We start from the raw sequence: 18,907 nt of genomic DNA, 5'->3' as shown, positions 1-18,907 counted from the left end.
GTATAATGTGTGAGGCGCACTGAAACTAAGAATTCAGGCATTTAGGTTGTTTGTTTATGAAAATAAACAAGGCTTCCGCCGAGGAGTCCAACAAAGCGGAACTATGCTGCCGCATCAATACCCCACCAATTTCAACTTCAAATTAAAAGAATCGGCGCTGTTTGTAAAAGGAAAATGAATGTCACGACGCAAGAGCGTCATGAAAATAAAAGTCATTTTAAATCGTTTTTAATAACTATCATTTAAACTATTATACAATTTTCATTGCAACTGTGGTAAACGTTTGAGTGTCACATTTACTCTGAAAATAATACATCAAGCAGGAAAAAACTCAAACTTACTTTTCCATCGCCAACAAACGACCAACGCCTACCAATAAGACACTAGGTAAGTAAAAAAATATCATCTAAATTTTACTTTCAGGAGTTTTTTGTGCATCTGAATATTATATAATTTGTCTGTATTCTTCGCGACGCCAACAGTTAAACCGAGATAAACCTATTTCCGGTCTGGCGATGACGTTTTCTCCCCCCTTTCCTCAAAGTTTATGTGGCAAAAAAAAAAAATGTCAGCAGTAAAGGAACGGATAAACACTAATTGTTAAGAAAAGGTGATATTAGTAATGTTTCGTTCCAAGTAGTCGACACATCAGTCTGCTTCAGCGCCTGTCGGTTCCTTAGCTACGCGAAAAAAAACTCGAGGCCCGTCTTGTTACATATTGCGGTTTCTGCTTCCTCAAATTTTGCTAAAAATCCTACGTTGTTTCAAGGTTTATATGCATTTAAATGATCGAGGCAAGAATTTCCCATTTTCCCTTAATGTATAGCGTAACTACACACAGTTAACACGTTAAGCTGTGTTAAACTGGAAAAAAAAGTGCAGAAAAAGTTGCTCTAAAATGTGTAATCCTCTAATCATTACATATACACCAAAAAACAGATGGCTAACTCGTTATGAAATCAGATGTCAAGGATAATAGTTTGCCCAACTATTGTTCAAGTTACTGTAAAAAGGGATTTGGTAACAAAAAAGTGCTTGCAATATTTCAACATTATTATTTATTACATATAGGACAATTTGAAATTGAAGAATCCTGGAAGTTGATGCACATGATTTGCTTTCGCGGGCCACATAAAATGAAGTGGCGGACCGGATTAAGCCCCCAGGCCTTGAGTTTGACACCTGTGATATACTGGCTCTTCACATAGCAGCATGGTTTAGATAACAAGCTGACTTTGTGCTGTTTAACAAATATACAGTGGCGTGAAAATAATTACTGAAAACATGCAAAGACTTAGAACTATGTAGTACAGTGGACCCCTGCTTTTTGCGGTGCATAGGGACTGGGGCGGAGCGTAAATAGCGAAAATCCCCAGATCGTTGATGCCCATTATAATTGCATTTGGAAATTGTTTTTCAATTAATTAATTTATTTTTAAATCCCCCAAAAATCTTGAATAAGTGGGGATAAAGCGTATTGGGGGTCGAAAAAAAAAAAGACAAACATTTAAGAAAGCGTTAAAAAAAACAATTTGGAAAAGCCTTCTGCGAATAGGTGAATCCGTGGGTGCCGAACCACAAGTATGCAGGAGTCCACTGTATTCAGAATTTTTTAAAATTTTTATATCAATTTATATTCATTTCGCTATGACAAGGTGGACATGTTAAGCCTGATAACATCCAATTGCACACGTAATATGATGAAGAATCCGAAAACATAAGTGTAACTGTTTCAACTTCCACTGAAGAAAGACAAAATGCTGGTTGTCATGTGACTGAAAACATCAGAGGGTTCAAAGGACAATTATCCATCATGACAGGGTGGACAGAAATTTCAGGGGAACATGCAAAATGTTCACTCTTATTATGAAAATTAAATATACTGTACATGATCAAAAATACTCATTTTTAAAAAAATATATATATATATACAACGCTTATTTGCACACCCTGTAGTTAGCAATACAGTGTGGGACATGCCAAAATCACGTGCTTTCAATGGAAAACAAATTCATATATAATGAAGGAAACACATTTTAAGAGACTGCATTGTGGTGTATTCTGCTATGTGTGAATTCTGTTATGTGTACAAATGTTTTGCCATTTATAATATGACCGCAGAGTTTAATTATTCTGCTACATTTTCATGATGACTGAGTGAGTGTTCCTGATGAGGACACCAAAGGCACTTTCAATATTACTAACATTGACCAGTGGTGGTGCCGATTTCCTTGGAAAACACGAGATCGTGCTCATCTATCAATGCCTTTCATTGCCGATCACAAAAAGCGATCAACCACGGCTCGTACTTTGCGGCCTGCAGAGAATGTGTGCAGTGTAGCGCAGGGCTGGGGAATGAATCCAAAGTTGAGCGTGCAAGTGTAAACTGTTTATTGACACAACAGTTGGAGTTTACTGTAAAACTAAATGGACAGCAAAAATAATGACCCTCATTTTATATTAAAATACAAGACACATGGAAAACACTATTGGCAGGCTAGCTAATGTTAGCATTTGATCACTGGGGGGATTTACCTTCAAATATTGAATATTAAAACACAAACACGTCGTAACACATACAGGCAGTTAATATAACAATACTCACCGTCATATTTTCTTCCTAATCTGTGGGGGAAATACTTTATTTAAGTTATAACATGACTCTCTTCTTCTACTCTTTTTTTTTTCGCTTACATTGAACAAGTAGCTCCATGCATGCATGGCACCACACTGCCTCTAATAGGCCAAGGGGGACACAGCAGGAACAGCAGATACAGTCATTGACTGTATAAAAAGACATGCTTTTTTTCCTGACTGTGACATGAAATCAGACTAAACCTCTCCTGTTTTAGTTTATTTAAGATTACCAACTTATTTCTATTTGCTAAATTCCAGAATAATGAGGATTTTGTTAGATGAATGTAAACGACAATACAGTCAGTGATACTGCATGGTTTTAAAAGAAATTAATAATCGTGTTTATTAATTGTGATTTCAATATCAATCAAAATAATTGTGATTATTATTTTTTTCCCATAATCAACCAGCCCTAGTGTAGCATCCCCCGTCACAAATTCCTTGTGTGTGTTTTTTTTGGACATACTTGGGAAATAAAGATGATTTTGATTCTGATCTGATTATGATTCTGACATTGTGGAGGCGTGCAGCACCTGCAATGCAAACCCAAACAAACATGTCGGCTCATCGAGCCAACGCCACTCACCATAAATAAATTGAAAATTTACAGCTAATCCATATGAATGGTATCGCCTGTGATCAGCAGATCTCACTCATTGATGATCGGTATCAGAATCGGCAGCATAAAACCCTGATCGGGGGACCCTTAATCTTGACCCTTAAATAACATAGTTGAGAGACTCCATATTCACCCATACAACTTTTTTCTGCCGCAAACCAGCAATACATATGAGACAGTAAACGTCAAAGTTACATTGTTGTATAATTATCATCAATTAGTTATTGATTAAACGTTTACAAATGTTGTCAAGTGTCCTTTGTGGAATGCAGCACAGTGTGTGTGTGTGTGTGTGTGTGAGAGAGACTGTAAATCGAGCCCCTTTTTCACTACTATTACTAAGGCCTTTGGAATTTCATTAATCTCTGTGGGTGTGTGCATGCGCCACAAGTTAGCTCAAGATAGCCACTGTCGCTATGCGGAGTTTAAGTCAACAGTGCACTCATAATGCAAGAGCCTTCATTTAAAAACATTATTGTGACTGTTGTTTGCAGTCCAATGTTGTATTCCATTGGATAGTGCAGTTGCATTTATTGCTAGGGTCACCTCTAAAATTCAAGATGTTATTTACATTTACTCGGAAGTTTGATCTTTTATCCTTTAGAAATGGTCTCGAGGAATGGGAATCTAGAATCTTAAAACAAAGATGCATAGGACTATAGTAGGGTTGGTCAATTCATCAAAATTTAATCGTGATTTTGATTGTGGCTTCTCACAATCATAAAAACATTATAATAAGCGATTAATGTGCCAAACCGTGCGGTTTGTGTATAGAAGTTCCTGCGTTGCAAAAGCACCCTGAATACACCTTTGTTGCTTGCAGCAAACTAAACACACAACAACACAAAATGACACACCTTGTATTTATAAATACAAAACATATTTCTAGAAACATCGCCAGCATGATTGCTAGAATGCAATTGAAACCCCTATTGATGGGTATCAAAAATTTGCATTAGAAGTTACGGGAGCGATTTACATTCAAATAACTAATAGTCACACACAAATGTTGCAGTAGCACATACAGACAGGTAATATAACAATACTCACAGGCATATATTCTTCCTAATCTGTGAAAAACAGGTTATATAAATAAAGTTCAATTGCAACTTTCTTCTTCTGTTATTTGTTTTGTCTTAACATAAGTGTGTATCCCGTGGCATGCCCCACACTGCCCCGAAGAGGCCTAGGCGCGAAAAGCAGGAACAGCAGGTATTTCTTTTAATTCACTGTTATTTATTGCTATTATGCTAATATGTTCCTTCTATATGGTATGACATAATTTCAAATGGGAAAATTATGATTCAGGATTAGTTTTTTCAGGCGACTCGTGAGTCAATTCGAATAACCACTGATTCGTTCATCGCTCTAATAGCAAAATAAGGTGAAAAATGTGGCTGTATTGTTGATCCTTGATGAAACCTTTTATTAGGAAGCCTGAAAACTCTTTTAAATGGTGAGCAAAATGCATAAAGTCTCCTTTTAGATGTTAATACAAGTAGACCTAATTTCGCTATTGTCGCAGCGAGACGGCACACTTTTTTTTTTCCTTTTTTTTTTTCCACGGAAGAGCCATTGAGTGTGTTCTGCCAAATAGGTTGAGGCGATGCGTTTCCCCTAAGTCGCCAGACTCCTCCTACCAAAGGAGTAAAGGAGCGCAGCAGCAGCAGTCAGCTTCAAGAGCACAAAGAACAGGAGCCGCTTGCACCTTATTGCTAGTTAAACCCATGTAGAAGGAGACGTCAGCTCAGAGACACATTCTCTCAAAGTGTTTTGCAGGTTTTTGGTTTTTGTGTGGCGGCTCTCTCCGTCTTCGTTCTTTCCGCTGGTTCGGGGTGTGCCTTGGGAAGGAAGCCACACTTTGATCGCTTTGTTCTGCAGCAGCAGAAGGTAATGACCTCACTCGACCGACTGCATTGGAATATAACATGTGTCTGCATGCGGCTGATGTCATTCCCGTTGCGGTCTTGAGTGAGATCTGAGTCGCTATCTCAATGCATACAGTGTGTGCACTAATGGCTTGAGTGTGTGATGCAACATGCCGAGATGAGAAGTAGTTGTTCATTGTTTGTGGCTTAAGTGTCATGCACTTCCCCGAACTGAAACCAAGCGCTTGATTTATTCAACGTCAAAACGCTCCTCACCAGGCTCGACTGAGTTTCCTGTGTTGTCTCTACCCACCCAAAAACATTTTGTTATCATAAACTTAAACAATGTATATGTTTGGAGGAGAATGATTACAAACAAAAGCCCTAAAAATGGTCATTGATGTGGTTTGTCTGCCGTTCTGAAGTTGGACTTTTTTTTTTCTCTTTTTTATTTTATTTTTTTTTCATTTATTTATTTATTTATTTATTTTTTGCTTCCTGTTGTGGAAATGTCCGTGTCGCTGAGTCAAGTCAACACACATAATAAATGTCCTCTGAGCTCTTGGGTTTGTTTTCCAGGACAAGTGACAGTTGCAATGGGGACCTGTAAAGAAACAAAAACAATATTTGTAATTAATGAATTTAAATTTGAGCAATATTTGATTAAAGTAAAATACATTTTCGTCATAATTGCAAGATGTAATCGCATTATCAACTTCAGTACACGGTATCCGCGGGTACTCAAATTTAAGTACCGTATTTTCACGACCATAAGGTGCAGTGTATTAAAAGGTGCAGTCTCAGTTATGGGGTCTATTTTTTTATTTAACACATACATAAGGTATTACTGGGCCCAGGCATAATAAAACATACGCTAGCTTAAAACATACGGTAGCATGCATGCACGCTAAAACAATGTTTTTAAAAAGGCAGCGGGAGCAAAACTGAGTTCGGTTGTACTTTATTGAAGTATTTAACAATGTACTCACGTTATTTTTTGATCAATACTCATCCACAAAGCCATCAAAGTCCTCATCTTCTGTATCCGAAATGAACAGCTGGGCAAGTTCTCCATAAAACACGCCAGGTTCCCTCTCGACATTGTCTGAGTCAGTCTCGTTGCCGTGCGGCTCCTCAGAAATGATGCCGGCTTTTACGAAAGCTCGAACAACAGTGCAAGCAGACACGGTAGCCCAAGCATCCAAAATCCATTCACAAATTCTGGCGTAATTCGCCCGGCGCTGCCTCCTCGTCTTAGTAAAGCTGTGTTCGCCATCTGTCATCCATGGCTCACGCCGCTCACAACTTCACTTTGAACGCCCTGTTTACACGGATGTCCAGCGGTTCGTCAAACCTCCCGGAATCAGTCGAATGGTGACTGTATAGACGCTCCTCCTGGTTGTTCTTTGCTCATTAATCCAATGCCCGAGTTGGCCACCTCGCCTTGGTTCCGCGTTTTCTTTTTCTTTTTTTCCACGGAAACTCACCTTCGTCTTGACATGGCGAAGCTCGATTTCCTGCTTCCTCCACTTGTGAACCATGGATTCGTTGATGTTGAATTCTCTCGCGGCTGCTCGATTCCCATGTTCCTCCACATAACTAATAGCTTGCAGTTTAAACTGTGCTTCGGGGGCCCTTAGCCAAACCGATGCACATACCGGAACTATATACCTACTGGGGGTGTGACTTTAGCCTCCTCTATCACGCACACCCATCCCCTAATGTCCGCTTGCTGTCCTCAGTCCCGTCCGCCTTCCTCTATATAAGCAGTGTGTCGGCAGGAAATTCTCCCAGTCAGTCAAGCGGAGCGCTCATTAAAGTCACACAAGAACATTTACAGATTTTGAAACTCGGTGCACACATAAGGTGCGCCGCATTATAAGGCACCCCATCCATTTTGGAGAAACTTTAAGACTTTTAAGTGCGCCTTATGGTCGTGAAAATACAGTACTCGATCTAAAAAAAAAAAATGGAATCGGTGCATCCCTGCTTAGCAACATGAAATTTGGTAGACGTCGATCATAAGTAGACCCACAAAAAGTCTCAAGAACCCATGTATAAAAACGGACAGGAAGTGTACCATGTTGACCATGTCAAGTGCTTTAAAGACCGTTTTCGAGGGAATTTGTCTGATTGCTACCAAATATGAACTATATACAGTATAAAAGACAAATGTGCAATGCTTAATTGTGAGAAATTCTAATCTTCGTAGTTTCACTCACCATAAAACACAAAACTCTACTAACATGCAATAACTGCACACTTGTATTTGCCAAATCGTGCAGGAGCAGACATGGCGGTGAGGCAGAGGATCTTCAACTCCACCGCCCCGTTCTCTGGGTCGCCGCTGGCTGATCTGAAGGCCTCGTACCCAAAATGCACAGTGGTGGAGAAAGGGACACAGCAGCATCACCAACAGCAAAAACAGCAGCAGCAGCAACAGGGAGAAGAGGAGGAGGAGGAAGAGCAGTGGAGAAGCGACAAAGGGGACTACATCGCACGTTTGAGCCCGCTGTTGAACAAAGTGCTGACTCAGGGCACTGCCGAGCAAGTCGGAGAGACGCCGCTGAAGAGCTCCCCCTTCATCGCGCAGGCTGAATGTAATTGTGAAGATTCCATAATGGCGAAATATTCAAAACTATTATTATCTAACATGGCACTCTCCTCCAGGTGAAACCCAGGACTCCCAGGAGTTTAGTCCGTCCTGCTTTGAGCGTTTCTACGTTCCCTCTAGCTGTTTTGTCGTCAGGTATCATTCACACTTCAAATGTCATATCACAACAGAAGTAGCATTGTTTGAAGCCATACTTTCGCTTCAGTCTTCAGCCGGAGCACAACAACGTGGCTTGTCCGACCTCGGCCTCCGTCCAGGCCCCGGCCCCGCTCTGCCCAAAGAAGAAGACCCGGAAAAGAGTGAAGCGCAAAGGCCGGAAAAAAGTCCCATGGGAGAAGAAGACGAAAGAGGAGGAGAAGCTACATATCAAATACCACACATATACCGCAGTGCCCTCTGGAGTCCCTGAACAGGAGAGTGGGAGTTCCCTGGAGCACGTCCAAGTAAGTACATTGGGCTAATTTAGTGGACAAAAGTAGTAGTAGCAGTAATAGTTGTAGTAGGGGTAGTATTTTTATTCAGTCACCATACAGCAACATATTTCACAATACAGACACTTTAACAAACACATACTGAGTGGTGACAGAACTGGCACAGGCAGAAGCAAAATGCTTATTGAAGCCCACCCTAATTTTATTATCTATTTAAGCTACCAGCTTCCAAAATATTAACAGCAGACAAGTCATTCATATTTACAATCTTCAAAAACAGCTTCATGAATAAGTATTTTGAAAAATCAAAATAAATAAAAATAATTCAAATTTAACCTTGCATTTTTCCAATGGGCCGGGATTGTCTTCCATGTCAACCCCACAATGGTCAGATAACCCAATACTTTTGTCCCTTTACTGGCCTAAGTGCCTATTAGAAGCAAAGCCTTTATTTGAACAGTTGTGTCTTAATAATATTGTATTAATTAATAATTACTTTATAATCAATTAAAATATATGTATTACAATGGGTTTAACCTTAATCCTTAATCCTTCCAAAAACATACATGTTAAATTCGTGGTGTTCACCGCGGGGCAGGGCGCAGGGACGAGGGCGCCCATGTTTGAAAGTGGTTGCCTAGCAGCCTAGCAGGAAGTAGCATGAATGCTTTTCCTGCTTGTTGGTCTAATGTTGTTACCGCTCTGAAATCATTCTGCCAACCCTTCTCCTATTGGATGCAACAGCAAACACCCACCTGTCGTGTCGACGTAGCTCGACACGACACAGTATCAAATAATAATTCATATTAATAACATCATATTTCACTCATTTTTTATTTTAGTGGTTACAATGCATTTGCTTATAATTAATCAACCAATTATTTACATACAAGTACATTGTTTCAACTGTTATTGTTTATTATTTACAATATTTTAGTTAACCAATTATTTAAAGAGAAAATGAATAAATACATGTTGATTAACCATTTCTAGAATAAAACTTAAAGGTGAAATTAATTCAAGATGTCCACAGGTTTAAATAAGTGGTTGTTTGTCTACTGTATGTGTGCCCTGCGATTGGCTGGCAACCAGTCCAGCTGATTTTGGGCGAAAGGATGCCCAAAGTCAGCTGGGATAGGCTCTAGTTCAGCCGCATGGAAAATGGATGGAGGGATATATTGCAATACATGTCACGTCAAAATAGAATGAAATAAGACAGAGGCCACAATTCAAGGAAATCATCATGCTTTTCCACTCTTATAGGATCATTCGCTGCGAGGAAGAAGGAGCCCCCTCAGTTCTTCGTGCTGCAGCAGCGTGGAAGGCTCAGAAGAGCAGGATGTAGCGCCCCCTCTCTATTGCGCAAAGCTCCACAACATAGGCTCCAGCTGCTCCCCGCTGGCCTGTACCAAAACATTCCCTGGCACCCTGCGCAGCCTCCACTCCTCCGGGCCGGACAGCGACTCGCTCAGCAGCGCCGGCGACTGTTCGCTGGCCCTCGCCGGCCTGCGAGGCAGCGTCAGCCAGGGCGACCCGTGTTACGCGGGGCCCTTCTTCAAAGAGGTGGAGCGTGCCGCGTGGGAGGAGGAAGAAGACAAGTGGCAATCCGACCAGTCTGCTGACAACGAGGGGATAATTTTTTATAACGATGTTAGTTCTTTTGTAAATTTAGTCAATTAAAACAATACACAGGTGTCTTAATAACATGTATGCGGCATGCGTTGTTTAAAATACCCCCACAATGAAGAATCACAGACATCCAGTAAACCCCCCCACATATTCGCGGTTCACTATTCATGAATTCACCTACAGTGAATCCCCGCTAGGAACCGAGGCCTGCCACAAATAGCACCCACCCAGAAGGGTTTGTGATTGCCTTCAAATGCCACAAGATGCTGGCAAAGCACCTTTTTTCGATTAGGCCAGGCTATGGAAGGGCTTTGCAGCATATTTCCTGCCATGGAGAAATTAGTTTGTCTTCTGTCTAATGACTTGCATTAGCCAGATCGGCCCGTAAAACGAGCCCTCATCCTGCCCCACAGACTGCTCGGCCGATGGCGAGTCCAGCTGTCGTTACCATGACGACTGATGGCGCAACCTGTGCCTTGCTACTTCAGCGGCTTCTTTCATGCAGAGCCCAGAGTGAGAAAGAAAACGAGTTGTTCATAAAGACATTTTTAACTGTGCAGGGAGAACTTCATACATACAGATATAAACAATAACTCATTGTCCAAACTATGTCCCCTTTACTTACTACTTCTATGTAAACTAATTTGCCTTTTCCAACATCAGAACATCCAGCCTGTTGATTCAGAGTATAAGGAAGGGAGGGAGTTTGTCCTGTCAGAGTTTATCAAGGAAGGCTGCTATGGCGAAGTCCACAGAGGCCGAGATGTCAACACGGGCTTCAGGTTTGCTGTCAAAAAGGTAACACGGAAGAATCAGCAATTCATTGCCCACTTTGGATTTTTGTTTAATGTCTTCCTCCTTCCAGATCGCCCTGAAGAGGTTCAACAGCGAGGAGGCGAGCACGTGGAGTGCCCTCCGATCTCCTCGCATCCTGGAGCTCTTTGGAATTGTTCGAGACGGGCCTTATGTTTTCTTTCTCATGGACCACAAATCCGGTAAGCGCTTATCGAACCCCGCTGCAATAATCCTGCTAAATAATAAGACGGTGTGTCCGACCAGGCTCGCTGGGGCAGCTGATAAGGCAGCGCGGGCGGCTACCAGAGGAGCTGAGCCTCTACTACCTGTTGCAAGTCGCGACAGCACTGGAATATCTGGCCAAGAAAAAAGTGGTGCATCTTGATGTCAAAGGTATCTGTGACATTTTCTTTTTCAATTATTTTGTTACCCATGCATCACCTTGTGGCTGAGTGGGGCACGGGATTAGAACGCACCTATGCAGTTTTGGTGCAGATGTGATTAAATGTCCAAATCTGTGTCCGTTGCATGTAGGACTCTGTAAAAGTCTTGTTTTATTGTGATGTGTAGTTATACCCACAAATGGGGAAATGATTTCCACTAGGCATCGAGGACGAAGCCATTATGTATTGTGAGAATCTGGACAAAGGTGGAGAGACAGGAATCAAAGCATCAAAACGGCCTGTTCATCATCCTTCATGAACCAGGAAGTAGCCTGCTAACTGACAAACAAACAGATACTGTAATATGACTCTAGTCTCCGGAAATTCTTGTTCACAGTTTGACCTTGCAAGACGTTGTGGTGAGAATCTGGAAAAAGGCATTTATTTTCATGCATTAATGGCACACCGCCACAGAATCAAAATGGCACTTCCTACCCGTCAAAGCCGCCTGTTCACCGTCCTTCCTAAACCAGGAAGTAGCCTGCTAACTACCAAACAGACACAAATATGGCTCTCCAACTACAGCATATTGTTTTAATCCATCAATTCTACTGAGTGACATTCTTGTATGTGATATACAGTACAGTGAACCTGTTTTTCACAGGGTATGCGTTTCAGACACACCCAAAATAGATCTGCAATATGAGACCATATATTTTTTTATCCAGCTTTACTCCTCCCACATTATTTAAACACATTTAAACCAATTAAAAGATGTGTTTTAATCACATTGTAAACATATTTGAACAAGTGTAAAAAAAATTAATTGCAAGCTTAAAAAATTTTGAGGAAATACTGGTAGTATCTGTGGTGGGGTGGCGGATGATATTGACAAGTCTGCGTGTGAGTGTCTGGGCATGAGCTGTGGTTGACAGCAACTCTTCGTGAGCATCATTGTGTTTTACCGTCCCCTCCCCGGTGTTCAGGATACGGGTGAAAAGTGGGATGGATGAACGGATAGACGGACAGATGGATAGAGAGAGAGCGAGAGATACCGTACAAACAAACAAATCTACCGATCTACTGCATCCATCTCTGTACGTCATTCCTGTAATCAACATATTTATAGGCATACTGTATTCCTGTGCCTAAATAGTTTGAGAATGGTATCAAGAGTACAACAACAGGTCTAACTTTAATTAGCTGTCATCTGGACGTCTCGTCTCACATGGATTTACAACACCTGTGACCGAGCGTGAGGACAGCGGCAGAGGGTTTTGGGAATTTCCCACAGTGACTCATCTGCTGCTGGGAGGCCAAGGCGCATGCGCGGCGGCAAAAAAAGTGCGAGAGAGCGAGAGCGAAGGGGGGGGGGTTATGAAGAGCAGGAAGTCAGTGAGAGAAAAGAGGTGTGCAATGACAGAAAGAAGATAAGTAAAAGGTGCATAAACTTAAAGTAAATGACACGAAAATTGCTTTTACTTGTAGCTTTTCTACTGCAGCTGTCCCTTTCTTATTTTTCTCCCTGGTCTTTCTGGCCGTGTGCAGCTGCTCTGTTTCCAATTAAACTTCCCTTCAAGTATGCACAAGTCATGGAAGTCACCCAAGCTCGATTATTTTTTATTTTTTTCCTTTGTCCCTCAGCCGACAATGTGTTGCTGTCCGAGGACGGCAGAGACTCCTTCCTGTGCGACTTTGGCCACGCCGAAAGATTGGACACTGGCGGTCAAAGTCTCAGTGGATCCCTAGGTAGGACCGTCCAGTGACGGACCGCCAAAAATATGGCATCTGTCGTGCTTCTCACTGTTGGCCGGCTTGTTGAACACAGACCTGAAGGGCACTGAGACGCACATGGCCCCCGAAATGGTGAGGGGTGAACCCCGCGGAGCCAAAGCAGATGTGTGGAGCAGCTGCTGCATGTTACTGCACATGCTCAACGGTTGTCAGCCTTGGACCAGATATTACACCTGTAGACTCTTCCTGAAGGTACCGTACAACACAGGTGGTAAAAATACCTACAATTTGTACTAGTAGAAGTTCAGATAATTGGTTTACAAAAAAAAAAAAAAAAAGACTCCGGTAAGAGTAGGGAGGGGAAAAAAAAAAATATATATATATATATAATTATATATATATATATATATATATATATATATATATATATAAATTAACACGCTATAAAAACAACCTGTTCCCTTAGCTTTGATAACATTTTGAGTTGAGTAACACAAAATGCTAAATTAGCTAATGACAATAATTGAAAAAGTACACCTCAGCTTTATATTTATATTTAGATTTTATTTTTATTTTTTTCTACATCAGATGCTGGTGATTTTGAGGCTGGGACAACCCACAACATATTTGTCATGTATTATACTTGGAACTGAAAACATCAAACAATTCTCTTAAATGAGGAAATGGATGGAGACTATCTTGCTTCTCCAAATCTATTGCATCGTTGTTGTCAAATATTAATGTTCCCTTGGTTCATGATCCTCTGTCACTTTGTCCCTGTTTTTCTAACCTCACTCAATCAATCAAAATCTGAACTGCGTTGACGTCAACTCTCTCCACATTTTTGACGTCGTATCGTAAGTCACTTACGGAGGTTGAAGTAAGTAACGAGCCTATTTGGGCAAAGTAAGGAGTAATACGTACAGATATATGTTTTGAAATGTAGGAGGTAAAGTAAAAAAGTCGTCAGAAAAACAAATCCAAAAGTAGGTAGAACATAAGTACAAGACATCACTGCCATGCAAGCACTCACATACTATGATGTATGTAGCTTTTTAAACCTACATTGTTAACAGATAGCCAACGAGCCGCCACCGCTCCGAGAGATCCCGCCCGGCTGCAGCACCTTCACGGCGGAGGTGATCAAAGCGGGACTGCAGAAGGATCCCAACAAGAGAGCGTCGGCCAGTGACATGAAGGAACGGACAGCCAGAGCGCTCAAACAAGGTGCCTATTCTCGTATGCTGAAGTTGTCATTTGACATCCTTTTTTTCTGTAGCGCTTGTCCTCATTGAGTCCAAGCTGACTGGATTTGTCGCCAGTCAATCACAAGGCACATGTAGTCAAACAACCATTTACATTAACACCTACGGACAATTTGGAGCCTTCAGTAAACCGAAGATGGTTTGGGAATGTGGGAGGAAGAAAACCCACACATGTTCAGGGAGAACATGCAAATTCCGCACAGCACGGCAAGAACCAAGATTAGAACTCCGAACTTCATAACAGTGAGGCACACGTGCTAACCACTAGACATCTTTTGAGAGATCTTTTTAAAAGGGTATCAAACTAATTAAAAAAAAAAAAAAATCTAACTGTACTGGAGTATAGGGATACATTACGGCGTTATACATTATGGCAATATATGACCAAGAATGTGGAGTTTTGTATGATGCTAGGAATGGGTGGATTCTCAGAATGTCATCCTATCTATCATAAAAATAAAAACTTCAGGTTGTATCGAAAACTGCAGACAAGCACAGTTAATGATGACATAATCTCCTTGATGGAGGTAAGGTAATACAAGTTGTTGTGGGTGTGGAGGATGTAGCTTTTCCTTAGCCTTACCATAACCTTAATCCATAAATGTATCATAATTTTACCTTAACTTTATTTCTAATTATCCTTTACTCTAAACTTTATCCATACCTTTAACCTAATTCTACTTACCTACCTTAGCCTTATTGTCAACTTCACTTTGGCTTTATCCTTAACATTGCCTTAGCCTTTTGTTTAACTTACCTTTGCTTGCAGTCGGCGGAGTCAGAAGCCCGTGGAGCAGATCCTACATGCAGCCTCTCTACATCACCAACAAACCTCCCGACTCCCTGCCAGCCCAGCGTGAAGATGAAGAGGAGCTGAAAACAGACAGGAGTGCCATCGTGCAGCTGAACGACAGCGACGAAGACGAGGCCGACGCGTGTGAACGAGGCACCCATTTCGCGTTAAACCAGTCAAAAAACAGGATCCCCGACACTGTTCCAGAACTGGAGCTGCGTAAACTGGAGCGAGGTGAGCTTCCAGTCCACTATCTTGACTCGTCTGCGAGCCGTGCTTTTCAATGCTTTCTCGTCTTTTTGGGAGGAGCAGATTTCTACCTGAGCAGCCTTTCCCAGCTTCACTCTGCTGAAATGCAGGAGCAGCTTTTGTCTTGTCTCAGCAGCGACACCTACTCCAACCGGGATCCCTGGGACAAAAAGGTTCCAAAAATATACATAACTCGTACAGTACATACAGGTGCATCTCAATAAATGAGAATATGGTATAAAGGTTCATTTATTTCAGGAAGGTAAACCTCATGTGATATGAATTCATGAAACACATGACAATCTTTTCAGAAGGCCAATTCCGTGGTGTTAAAGTTTTGGCATAGGGCAAGGAAACATATTTGGGCAACTTAAGAAATCAAAACGGTCGCCTCACAGTTAGGTACCAGAGCCAAGTGATTTCTCCCAGCCAATTAGAAAATAGAGATGTAATAATCGTAAAACAAATGTTATGTACTAGTGTTTTAAGTGTTGTACTTGCGTCGTTCAGGACTCGGGGCGCTGGTCGCTGAGCCCCGCCGACGACTGCAGTTCGGGCGTCTGTTCCGACAGCAGCCAGCCAGATGGGCAGCAGAGCGTCAGTCTGGAGCTGCTGGGCCACTCGCTGCCTCAGCCGTGCTGCTTCCAAGGTGGGACACCAAAACACGCGCATCTATTCACACACACTACACATGTACACGCATGTACACACACACGCGCGCATTCTGTACGCACGCACATACAATCAAATGGTACCGTGTTGTCTGGGCTCAGGGGTGGACGTTTGCATCAGAGACTTCAACGGAACAACCATCCAAATCCGAGAGACGCGGCGGGTGAAGGTGGGCCACATCGCCACCGGCATCAGTGATCAGGTGCGACCTTCCTCCTCCTCCTTTTTGAATATAAGGCTAAATGTTAGGGGTGCACCTGTGCTGTATTCTGATTTATCAGTATGGTACAGAGGCGTACCACGTGCCCCCAAATGGTACATATTAGGTAAAGAAGTGTGAACACCACTCTGTAAACGAATACAGTGCGGCTAAGACTCTGGCTATTGGAAGTCATGGTAAGCGATATGATTTTGGCACTACATGTTTTTATAGCATAACAATTCACACTGTTCAAACTGTTGCTATTGCACTTGGCTGAATTTCCTCAAAAGAAGACAAACTGCTAATGTTTGCACTCCAAGATTTGAGCTGTTTTAATGTATGTTTTATTTAATTAGAGACTGTTTCATTTATTGAATAATTTACTGTTGTATTGTAATGTTACACTTCCCTAAAATGAAAAGATTATATTTTCTTCAATATTTTAATTTTTCTTGTATGGATTTTTTTTGGGGGGGGAAGACTATTTTATTCATCAGAAGATTTACTCTTATACGTGTCTGTCGTCTTTGTTTCCGAAGAATAAATACCGGTTTTGATGTTGCACTTTCCTGAAAAGAAAATATTTCAACTGCTATATTGTTTCCATTTCAGAATTTTTCAATGATTGGAGAATTTACTGTTGCACTTGTCTGCATTGTTAGTTTCCTAAAAAGGAGACAATTGATGTTGCAGTTACATTACATTTATTAGAAAATATTTATTTTTAATTGAATCTTGTACATTTTCGGGAGACGTTTTAATTTATTTGACAATTTACTGTTGCAGTTATCAGCATCGTCTGTTTCCTAAAAAGAAGACAAGCTATTGATGTTGCACTTTCCTAAAATAAAAAGATTTAGGCTTTAATTGATTTTTTTTTCTTTGAGAATCAATTTATTGTAACACATTGCTGATGAACTAGTCTGCCTTGTTTGTGTCTTGAAAAGAAGACAAACTGTTGATGTTGCATTTTTCTAAAAGAGAAGACATTTGAACTGTTACATAGTATATAATATTTATTTTATCTATTAACTTTTTTTTTTAGTATTTCATTTATTGGAGAATTTACTAATAAACCTGTCTGCATTGTTCATTTCCCAAAAAGAAGACTATTTATGTTGCACTTTCCTAAAATGAAAAATAATTTATAGCTGGAAAGAAAATATTTGTATTTATTGGAGAACTTACTGATAGCAGTTTGCTACATTTTTATTTGCTCGAAACACCCGTTTACACGGTACACCTCTAAAGGTAGAACTGCGATTTTTATTGTACCATTACACCCATTCTATATAAGCATTTCTTCCTGTGTTTTAGATCTCCGAGAGAGTTTTCACATTGGAGACACAGCTGGGCTGCACAGTGGCTCACGACGAGGAGGTGCAGGAGTCGGGCCTGAACCTCTGCTGCGTCCTGGCTCCTGACTTCAGTGCATCTTGGAAGTGGCGGATCAGAGATGGAGCGCTGGAAACCAGATGAGATTTAAATACAAATGAAGTCCTTTTGAGATGATTTTTTTCTGTCCTAAGATGATCGTCGTAGTCCTTCACATTGTAGGTATGTGACGCTGTGGTTTTTAATGATAAAAATGTACTTTGCCTTAACGAAAGAAGCATCTGAAACATCTATTTCCACTGCAGGAATTTCATTCAGTGGTTACTTTATGTACCGTACCAAAAAGCCCCGATTGTGGAAAAAAAGATAAAGATTGCAATAAATGCCACAACAATGTCCATGTCACTGGTGTCCAGTTTTGATTGCTTTTTCCCAAGTATAGAGGTGACTTGAGATACAAGTTTACTTTGTTCCGTCGCCATTTCTTGTACCGCCACTTCAAAGAGCACATCACCAATGTTAAAAAATGTCAAGTAAAAGGACAAGTTACTCTCCTGCTTTTAAGAAAAATGTGAAAATGTGCCGACAGAAGAGAACCGTGAAGCAACTCGGCAGTTCAACATAAAGCAATTGTGAGATTATGGAGAAAATCCCCCAAAAAAGCCACTAAGACTACTATTTTAAACCGTACTATAAAAATGTTGCATTAATTGGAGACTCTAAATTGCCCGTAGGTGTGAATGTGAGTGCGAATGGTTGTTTGTTTGTATGTGCCCTGCGATTGGCTGGCAACCAGTTCAGGGTGTACCCCGCCTCCTGCCCGATGACAGCTGAGATAGGCTCCAGCACGCCCGCGACCCTAGTGAGGAGAAAGCGGTTCAGAAAATGGATAGATGGACTATTAAAATGTTATACATACGTCTTTGTTGCTAATATGAAAACACAAGTAGAAATGTTGACGAGGCGACACAAATGTTCGATTTTAAAAAAAGCGCATGCACACTGAGGCAGAACATTTCTTTGAAAAACAATATAAAACAGATATTTCATTGAGCATGGATAGGCTGGATAGCAGCAAACTGATGGTGTGTGTTATACCTAGGTAGAACGGTTTTGCAAATTTTTGGGGGTGCGAATTACACTTGCCGAGCATATTATACATGAGAAATTGTGTTAGTCATTTTTCATAGAGAATAAAGAACACATGGCTGAGTATTCTGTCTGCATGTGTTGCTCCAACATTTATATTCAAGTATGTTGTTCAAAGGGTTAAAAAAAAAAAAAAACTATTGATGCAAACCGTTAGCATGCAAATGTTGTTTTTTTTATATATGTGACCATCAAGCTAGCGGGCCATTCATAAGGCAATGTTTTAAACACACATGTAATTATTTGTTGTGTTTAGTTTGTCAGAAAGCTTCAACTAGGCGTAGTATTACAGCTTGGGGTCTTTTTCGATGAATTGTTCAGTAATTTGTCAAACTGCTGCTTATTGTGAAGTGAGTTGAATTAAGTTCACTGCCACCAAACAGCCCTCATATCTCAAGTTTGCGCTCACAAAACAAAGCAAAAAAAAAAAACATCCAGATGACTGGTTGTGTATCGAAAAACTCTTATTACAGTATGTCCGCTCACTCTATCTCATGGCACCACTGTACTGGATTGAAGCTGTAGTATAGCT

General features: G+C 41.0%; 1 protein-coding gene across 4 annotated transcripts; it reads left to right on the top strand.

Annotated features, from left to right (window-relative positions):
• Window positions 1-23: 23 nt before the first annotated feature.
• On the top strand, window positions 24-17,625 carry map3k14a (mitogen-activated protein kinase kinase kinase 14a). Of its 4 annotated transcripts, XM_061699885.1 has the most exons (18): window positions 25-387; window positions 4,403-4,468; window positions 5,026-5,146; window positions 7,410-7,724; window positions 7,795-7,873; window positions 7,944-8,181; window positions 9,433-9,819; window positions 10,462-10,596; window positions 10,664-10,793; window positions 10,858-10,986; window positions 12,621-12,725; window positions 12,805-12,962; window positions 13,787-13,937; window positions 14,745-15,002; window positions 15,081-15,190; window positions 15,528-15,666; window positions 15,791-15,891; window positions 17,209-17,625. In XM_061699885.1, exons 4-18 carry the CDS (start codon window positions 7,418-7,420, stop codon window positions 17,368-17,370), a joined length of 2,589 nt encoding a protein of 862 aa, XP_061555869.1. In that variant the 5' UTR covers window positions 25-387; window positions 4,403-4,468; window positions 5,026-5,146; window positions 7,410-7,417; the 3' UTR covers window positions 17,371-17,625. The 4 variants fall into 4 exon arrangements, with proteins under 4 accessions (XP_061555872.1, XP_061555869.1, XP_061555870.1 ...); XM_061699888.1 differs by lacking the exon at window positions 5,026-5,146 and having other exon boundaries at window positions 24-387; XM_061699886.1 differs by lacking the exon at window positions 4,403-4,468.
• Window positions 17,626-18,907: the final 1,282 nt, after the last annotated feature.

Source organism: Phycodurus eques, chromosome 16, assembly GCF_024500275.1.
Source record: "Phycodurus eques isolate BA_2022a chromosome 16, UOR_Pequ_1.1, whole genome shotgun sequence".
In the NCBI taxonomy this organism is placed as follows: Eukaryota; Metazoa; Chordata; class Actinopteri; order Syngnathiformes; family Syngnathidae; genus Phycodurus; species Phycodurus eques.
The sequence above is the reverse complement of the archived record's forward strand: the minus strand, read 5'-3'. Positions and strand labels throughout refer to the sequence as shown.